At 43.8% G+C, this 9,580-nt stretch overlaps 1 protein-coding gene across 1 annotated transcript; it reads right to left on the bottom strand.

Annotated features, from left to right (window-relative positions):
* Positions 1–1,404: 1,404 nt before the first annotated feature.
* Positions 1,405–5,432, bottom strand: LOC123059245 (metal tolerance protein 5). The gene is made up of 6 exons (XM_044481858.1): positions 4,922–5,432; positions 4,125–4,240; positions 3,778–4,023; positions 3,164–3,247; positions 2,135–2,368; positions 1,405–1,934 (listed from the first exon to the last, which is right to left on the bottom strand). Exons 1-6 carry the CDS (start codon positions 5,112–5,114, stop codon positions 1,584–1,586), a joined length of 1,224 nt encoding a protein of 407 aa, XP_044337793.1. The 5' UTR covers positions 5,115–5,432; the 3' UTR covers positions 1,405–1,583.
* Between the last annotated feature and the right edge of the window lie 4,148 nt (positions 5,433–9,580).

The following is a 9,580-nucleotide window of genomic DNA, read 5'->3' as shown; positions in this document are numbered from 1 at the left end:
AAAAATACCATAGGATAATGTAATATATTATTTTTCACTAAAGCTATGAAATATTTTGAGACTTCACTAATGCATAATAACGAGACATATTTAACCTACGGATTTTGTAATGAGACATATTTTTTTGTTGTATTTCCTAATTAAAAAATAAAAATCTTATTATTTAACCAATATTTTGTTCCAATGTCTATTGTTAATTTTTGTCTGATTATTCTAGTAAATCTTTACTTGGAAAATATCTTATATATTTCTGTTTCTGCAAAACCATTTTCTGTACTTGTTTCTACTATTTCTTAGTTTTAAAATATGCTTTCTTGAATTGTTCTTGAACTTTCATCTGATATTCAAATACGTGTCATGACTTTCAGTTATGTTTTCATTGTTTACGTCTCTATCATCTAAATGCACATATGTGATAATGTTCATGACATCCAAATATATATTCACTTTACGTCCCCATCATCAAATGCAACAAGAAGAAAATTCATTGTGTATTATTGTATAATGCATATGTACAGATTTCCATCGATGCTATCTTTGGAGCCTGATCTGGATGAAACGCATGTCTAATTAAGGCCTAAGCATTTAGCCATTGGCACAGAGTCCATAAAACACACATGCGAGTAAAAACTGTCTAATAATTTTTCACTAATTTTTGACAAAAGTTGTCCAAACACTTACTTTTATGCAATGTATTTTAAAAGGATGAGAAACTTTTAAATCTTTGGCCACTTGTATTTTTGAAATGTTTCAATTGGATGTGGGAAATCATATGCGTAACTTTGTATCTGAAAACAATTTTGTGATATAACAATTTGTTATGTTTATAATATTATTATTATAGGAAATTAATGGTCAAAATTACATTTTGAAAAGAGTACCGGTGTATGCAACGTACGCTCATTTTTTTCAGGGAGAAAACATGTAAGGAAAACAATCGAACTTACGGGACCGTCCTAAGTCAAACTTTTTAAGTTTGACCAAATATATAGAAAAATCTGATAAGATCTACAAATATCAAATATATATAATATGTAATATGAATCAAATCGTTGGCGTTGCAGATGTTGATATACTTTTATATAGACTAGAGATTAACTGTTCATGGGCATCTTATAAAATCGCCAGTCCACGTAAGCGTACAGGAATGGGAAAGAATGTCGATAGATACTGCTGCCCGCTTTCCTTGGCCTGTTCCGGTGGTTGTTTCACTTTCTTTCCTGGCGCGGGCCGAGCTGGACATCTACGGCGTACGTACGCCTCCCTATACGAGGCGTGCGCCAAGATTCCTGTGAGCGCGACGCCACTGGACTCGTTCTGGCTACAGTGCTACTCTACTACTCCTAGCCAGTGCATTAATGGCAACGCAGGCCGTGAGGGGTTCACGCAGGTCGCACTCTTGACTGATCAGTCGTGACAAGGAGACCATATAACAAAAATCAAATTGCACAACTGAATCTGCGAGTGACAACAGGTTTGACACCCAGATTCCTGAAACTGTGCCGACTTCACCAGCTTCAGCTCAGGCTCACCGTCTCTGAATTTCCACGGACAGCGCCGCCGCCGGGGTTCAGGTCTTCAGGCTATGTGTCGTAGGACCGGGCGTGCTCGGGCTGGTGGGTGAACTCGTAGTCGAGGTGGACGAAGGCGCGCTCGATCTCGGGCAGGCTCTCCAGCTTCTCCTGCAGGGCCTCGCCGATGTCGTGCGCCTCCTGCAGGGGCATGTCGCACGGCAGGACGATGTCGACCTCGACGAAGTAGTGGGAGCCGAAGGTGTACGCCCGCACCGTGTCGATGTGCCTGACGGCCTTGTGGTGGTTCCAGCACAGGTAGGTGAGCTTCTGGAGGAACTCCGGCGAGGCCGACTGGCCGACCAGGGAGTGCACGTTCTCCAGCACCGTCATGGACCATGTCCTGATTGTGTAGATCGCTAGCTGCAAAGCAGAAGGGAGAGAGAGAGAGAAATGCTTTCAGAATATGTGTGTTACTATTACAGCTACTACTATAATAATTTTCAGATAAATGCAGAACAGCGCATCGCCGTCCATGTCTTGTGCAGCCAAACTGATAGAAGACTCAAATACTTTATAGTTCTACTGCACAAGAAAAACTGAAATGGCGTTTTTGCACTTACAATGATGGCACCAACTGGGTCAATCCAGCCTTCAAAATAGTTAGCAAGAAGTGCAGCCACAAGCCCAATAATGTTGGTGATAACGTCAAAAAAGTGATCCTGTGCATATGCCTTCACAATTTCGTTGGTGAATGAGCGACAATATATAACCAGCAGAAGCTTCACCAGCGTCACTGCCAGCATAATATTCACAACCCACATTTCCTGTTCTTTTGTCAAGCGGAATTCAGCTCCCTGGAACACAGCACAGTAAAAATTAGGCACTGATTGGCTCTGTGGTGGATCACAATTATCTCATTTGCTTGAGCTGCTTTATATAGTTGGGTATTTGGCTAACTGCATGTTTTTAATGAATGTAAACAATCTCTTTTGTTGTTCTATGTAGGAGATGAAATGCCAGACGACAACCATTTTGAAACAGGGTTTATCCAACTCTAACCTGACCAAGGAGAGTAACAAATGTTTCGCGACTTCTTTTCATGGCAGCTTTAAACAAGTCTTTGCATGGCAACATAATACAGTACTAATTAGGCACTAAATGGCATTGTGGTGGATTACAATTATCTCATTTGCTTGAGCCACTTTGCAGCACTCTAAGATTAGTTGATTTACCGTGTAAGTTGCGGTATTAGTTCCAAGGGTGTGATTCAGTGATTCTGGTTACAATGCTATAAAGAATAAACAGCTCACTCCAATGCAAGTACTTAACCATATTAACCATACTAGTCAATGTGTACGTGCAATGCACGTTAATTTGGGAGTATATTAAGTGCATGCGAATAAGTAGGATATTATTTACGCGTTATTATGTGATTAACACTATATTTGGCAAGAAATTAACTGCACGCTAAACGTGTTGAGCGCTCGACATTGAAGCAGTCTAGGTCGTTGGATTAACATGATTTGATGGCCGAGATTAATTGGATCTGCCCCTTTGGGTCTTTTTATATTGGTATAGATGCAACAATGAGCCAAACGTAGGGCAGAGAAACACACACAACAGGAAACACGAGGAAGAGAAGGACTTACATTCGATGATACCAATGAGCGTGTGGATTCTAGGATAATTTGAAGACCAAGTGTTGCCATAACAGAAGCAAAAACCAGTATTCCCTATATAACAGATGGTGGTAAGTTATCAACAATAACAGGGAAATAAAAAAATAGCAATCACTCTATGGAGTAACAACACAAGAGGAAAGATTTTAAGGTCATGAAATCTGATTGATCTGTAATTTTAGTCATGATAGATGGAAAGTGCTACCCAATATTGTTCTGTCTGGAGTTCCAAGGATTAAGCATACGAATACTTCGCAGGAGTGCCCATGTTTGCTACTGTATGTGATATAATCGCAATTGGAAGTTGCTTGGTTCACATAACAGGATAAATGAGCATTATTGAGCCCAAGTTTCAGTCCTTGAGGGGGGAAAAAGAGGTCACAGTTACTTCTATTTACAATTGTACTCAAGGCTCAGTTGAGTAATGGACCAATGGTCATCTTCTTTTGGGTGCTAAATGAATTGTTTACTCGAATTAATATTAACTTGTGCACCATTTTTGTGAAACTACTGAAATGTATCGATAATACGAAAATCAAATGGATCTATAGAAGTATGAACAAACAGGCCAAAATGAAACTCACCAAAGGTTGCATGCGCCTTTTACCAATTGGGTACCTGTACGGGTTTGGTGTTTGCATTGAAAAAGCAGTAAACCACAAAATAAACCCGGACAACAAGTCAAGTAGAGAGTCCAGTGTTGAAGCAATAATAGCTAGGGAGCCACTCCTTATAGAGGCATAAACTTTTGCAGCAAAAAGAACCATGTTTGCTATGTTAGATAATCGGATGGCTAATGTCTCACTTCGGGCAATTTTCTCACGTTCTTCCTGCATGTAGGATAAAATGCAGGGATAAAGGCATTGCTTCAGTTTGATATAAAAGTTCTGTACAATTTATCTGCAAAGAAGGTTTATTTCATGTTACAAACCTTGGATATTCCAGGAAGGCAACCATGGTCTGTCAGTGTATCCATTTCATTGAAGCCTTCCAACATCTCCAACTGTTGTTGGTAGTATTCAGCCACAACATCTCCAGGCCCTTGAGCTGTAAAAATAAATATACATTGCAAATTTGGATATCAGATTCCGACAATAAGGTTCATACAATTAGGCAATACTGAGTTCAACAGAAATCCACAACAACGGACCCAATTTGGTCAAACCACCTATACATACTCCCTCGGCCCCGAATTACTTGTCGCTCAAATGGATGTACGGAGGGAGTATATTCTAAGTTCCTAACAATAATTCAGAAAGGAACTCGACACTAGTATGAAGAATGAACACTTTGAATTCTGAGATGAAGATTTCCACCTCCAATTGCAAATCAGACATTATATATGAAGTAACAGAAGTTCCCTCTCAGTCTTATAGGCATGCAATACTCATCATCTATCTGTTACTCCAATAAGAATTAAATTTGCAATAACCAGTTATAGTATAGGCCACACAATCATTTCAAACAGAACCATGATGCCACATGCCCACATCCATATAAGTACAAACATGCATACCCCATTCCCTCATTATTTTAGTCATTTTATACAAGAATGTACTATTAAATTAGTGTTGATACCCTGCAGTCCAGCTAATGAACAAAACAAAATGTAGAGGATAGGACAACTCGCCAAGTTCTGAACTGATTCGGTTAAAGGCGAAACAGAGAGGTCCAGATCAAACCAAGTCACAGGGCAGAGACGCCCAGATAGAGACGGACGAGGCAGACCTAGCACGCCGAGGCAGTCCTGGAGGCCGCGCGACGGCGGATTCTCCTGCTGCGGCCCCTGGCGCCGGAAGCCGTCGAAGTTGAGCCGCCAGGGGCGCTCCCCCACGCACAACCCGTCCCCGTCCCCGTCCCCTTCCTCGGCCGAGCGGAGGAGGAAGAGCTCCTCGCCCTCCGCGCTACCTCCCGCCGCCATTCCCTCCGGCCTGTCGCACCGCAGCCAACGAGACGACGACGGACCTCTCTCAAGCGCACGCAAAGCGAGATCGCACCACAAGCCGCGCCTCGGAGGTGGGATCGGAGCGGAGTGGAGCACAAGCTCAGCGACGGCTGCGAGTTGCGAGGAAGAAACGGGCTGGGTTTCGTCTCCACTCGCCGGCCGCCACCGCCGCCGTGGCAAGGGAGGAAAGCGGCAGGGCACGCTGGACGGCGGTGATTTGACGGGATTTTTGATCCGGCGGAGGCCCAGGGGCCTAGTTGCGGGCCCTTGCAGCTTTGGACCGTCCCGGCCGGACTCCAGGGATCACCGTGGAGAGCAGTCGGGCCACAAGTCGCCGAAGGAATCGGATGCTGCCTCTCCCAAATATGGAAGCAGTGGCCGAATAATTCAGAGAGGAGTGTGGAAATTCGAGGCAACGAAAATGAACTATGCCTTGGTTACACATTACCACAGACACGTTTCTACGGGAGTGCTCCTCCTTTTAAACACAGTACCGACATGAGGGCTCAAATATATACGCGCATACACTCATTTCTATAAACACACACGCACACCCTATATCTATGAGCACCTCCAAAAGACTGAGCTGGCATATCATTTTAAGATTTCACGAAGTCATCGTAGACGTCTAGTAGTCGATAGGAACGTCTCCTCACACTGAACACTCATTGCCGAAAATCCTAAAATAAATTCAGGATAAATATGAGCACCAGGACTTGAACCTAGGTGCTCTGCGATATCACTATCCACCTAACCATCCAACCACAGGTTGGTTCGCGAAGTGCTCCTCCTTGATATCATGCTTCAAGGAATGGATGCAGATTCGTCAAGAAAAAACCGGTCGAAACAGACGACCCGTTTTCTAAGACTTGCAAAATGGAATCAAACTACACTTTAATACTTCTTTTTAGGGCCCTACGCTTTGGTACTACTACGAGGCAAATACAGAGATGTTCCATTCTAGGTCAATTCAGTCACTTGGACAATTGGACGTTTCACAAATTTAGGGCCACAAAAGTTCAAAGAAGTACTAAAAATGGTAAAGTAGACTGCTTCAACATCCGTCGGGCTTAATAAGCTCCCTAGGACTAGAAACCCAGGAGAGCTTCAAAGATTTCCCCTCAAAGTAAGACCCCACCTGTAAGAGTTTGGTTGGGTCTCGGGTCCCGTATGACAGTAACATTTAGCTAAAAAGATTAATATTTTTATGTGAACTTCCAAATATGTTCATAAAATTTTAAATCATTCAAAATTCAAAAAATGTTCATAAAATATAAAAAATACTTAGAAAACATTCATGTATTCTTAAAAAAACATAAAGTTTTACAATTGTTCACAATTTTCAAAAATGGTCACTGTTTTTCTAAAAAAATAGTGATTTAAAAAGATTTTTAATTTTTAAAATTTCACAATATGAAAAATCTTCACGGATTTTCTAAAAATGTTCACAGTTTTGAATAAAACAGTTATGGATTTGGAAAAAATGTTGAAGCATTTAAATTACGTCCCAGAATTTTAAAATATCAAAAATTAGAAAAACAAATCATGAATTCTAGAAAAATCCAGAGTTTACAGTTGTTCATGATTTTTTTCAAAATGGTCACGAATTTTTAAAAAGTTCGGAGATTTAAGAAAATGTTTGTAAATTTAAAAAGTTCAAGAATATGATAAACAACTACATTGACTTTTAGAAAATGTTCAAAATTTTGAATAAAACACTTATGAATTTGAAAAAAATGTTGAAGAGTTTAAATTATATTCCGGATTAGAAAAAGATTCATGAATTCTCTAAAAAAATCCAGAGTTTTATAGTTGTTGTTGAATTTTAATTTTTTTTTTGAGATTTTCATAAAACTTCACGTATGTCAAAAAATCTTCACGGGTTTTAAAAATATTCATAATTTTGAATAAAACACTTGTGTATTGCAAAAAGTTCAAGAATTTAAATTATGTTCTGGTATTTAAAAATATATTCATAAATTAGAAAAATATCCTGGACCTTAGATGGAGATCTAACGGCCAAAAGTAGGACTGGCAGCGGAAAAAAAATCTTGTTACCTGATCGATAGGTTGTCCCGTATTATTTCGGAAACACTAACGCCCACACGTGTGGGTGTTCCCCAACTCGCCCACATGCGTGGATCCTCGTTTACTGTTTTTTGCACGAATCTTGATATGTAAAGGTGGATTTGGTGTGCCATATAGGACGGGGCTGGTGTATGGGCGTTGGAGAGTTTGCCCACACGCCCACACCATGCTATTTGCCATCTGCGCTGTGTGGGCGAACTAGTTTCTGCCCACACAGCACCACGTAGTTCATGCGCGTGTGGGCGAACTGCTTTTCGCCCACACGACACTCCTATGTTGTGGATGGCAACTGCAATTACGCGAACGTGGCAACTAGGTAAACACACATGGCAACTGTGATTCTTTACTAGACGGCAACTGCAGTTGCGTGTACGTGGCAACCAGATAAACACACATGGCAATTGTGATTAACAATACATGGCAACTATGGTTGGATCACACGTGGCAACTAGGTAAACACACATGTCAACTACTGTTTGACTATATGTGGCAAGTAGTTAATCACACACGGTAACTACAGTTTGATTACACGTGGCAATTATCAGAAATTAGACATGGCAACTATAGTTAACCAAAACATATAGAGTTGCCATGCTTTTACAACTACACTTGCCATTCCGGATAACTACATCTGCCAACCAGGATGGCAACTAAATTCTCATCTCCGGGGTACCTAACGTAGTTGCGCCAGGACGTATGGGCATTTTTGCTTTGTGCCACACATGCGAGGTGGAGAGGAGTAGTACTTGTTGGGCGTGTGGCACGAAGTAGCCGCGCCCACATGTGTGGGCACTTCTAAAGTCTGCCCACACTCAGCCCGTGTGGGCTGCCTCTTGCTCACACCACACACGGTGTGTGGGCGCTGATGAAGCTATGTACCTAGGGTAGGATCATAAACCTGACTTAGACATCCTCCCCTAGGACATTACCCTAAAGTCGGGATCATTCAAAGGGTGCCATCATCCACTCGACCAAAGACGTTTCACTTGGAAGAATCAATGTCACTCGACCGTCGCAGAAGTCACTCGACGGACAGAAGAGCTAAAGACACTCTGCATGAACAACGGTCGGGCATTTACTTATAGGCTTAATTGTCATTTATAACACTTTAATGTAGGCGTTACCAGTAACATTCTCTCTTCAATGTACCTTAAACCCTCTGTGACGTGGGCTGGCTGGGATCCTGGCGCACTCTATATAAGCCACCCCCTCCACAGGCACAGGGGTTCGCACCCCCTGTAACTCACATGCATATCATCCAGTCGATCGCCTCCGGGCTCCGAGACGTAGGGTTGTTATTTCCTTCGAAAAGGGCCTGAACTCGTAAAACTCGCGTGCACAACTCCTCCATAGCTAAGATCTTGCCTTTACATTCCTACCCCCCATTCTACTGTCAGACTTAGAACCACGACAGTTGGCGCCCACCGTAGGGCATGTGTCTTAGCGACTTGTTGGAGAAGTTGCGATTTTTCCAATCCCCATCAACATGGTTTCAGGCGGAGGTTTGGCCGAGGGCCGCGAGATCCGTCTCGGCGCGCTCGTATTCGTCGCCGATGACTCCGCTTGGCTCCAAGAAGCGCCACTCGACATTGAGGCGCTCCCCGTCCGCGGGGCAATGCACTTTCACGCGTGCGTCTGTGGCGTCCTCCTACGGCAGCCGTCGACTTAGTATCAGTCGGCTCCTGTGCTGAACACCCTCCCTGCAGCCCACTGGAGCAAACGTTCCGGTCGATCGAGGCTTCAGCGATGGGTGAGGCATGCGGTGGCTCGCCAGTCGGCAACCCCCAAGTCACGGCGATCGAGCCCGACGAAACTCTCTACGGCCTGTTCGACTGGCTCCGTCGAGACTGCATCCGAGTGAGACAGCAGCGACCCCGCGGCAGAAGTTTTGATGGTCAATGGACCACGCAGTCCTCCTGGCTTCACCCGTGAAGACGGAGGCAATGAGGGCGGCGATCCGTCGCGTGTTCACGAAGAGTACCGCCCCGAACCCCTCTCTTCACAGCAGAGGGAAGAACTTCGCCGCCGGAACATGGATGCGCTTCACACTCCTATCATTGGAGAAACCCCTGAGGCCCAGGCCTTGGAGGAGGCGCGCCTGGCCAACTTGGATGAGCGCACTCGACTAGAGAACCTCCGGCGCGCACTCGACGAGCGTGCTCGGCAGTGTATCCCCGAGTCCAATCGACGTCAACTTTTTCCGCCTCCGACTCAGGTATACCGAACTCCGATCCAAAATCTCGCAGCTGTGGCCCGAATAGCGGAGTCAATTCAACCTTCCCAGTCAGAAGCTGGTCGAGGTTTGGTGCAGATCCGGGCTTTGCTCCGAGCGGCGGGGGGGGGGGGGGGGGCAG

Source organism: Triticum aestivum, chromosome 1A (assembly GCF_018294505.1).
Source record: "Triticum aestivum cultivar Chinese Spring chromosome 1A, IWGSC CS RefSeq v2.1, whole genome shotgun sequence".
Classification (NCBI taxonomy): domain Eukaryota; kingdom Viridiplantae; phylum Streptophyta; class Magnoliopsida; order Poales; family Poaceae; genus Triticum; species Triticum aestivum.
This window is presented reverse-complemented; position numbering and strand designations above follow the sequence as displayed.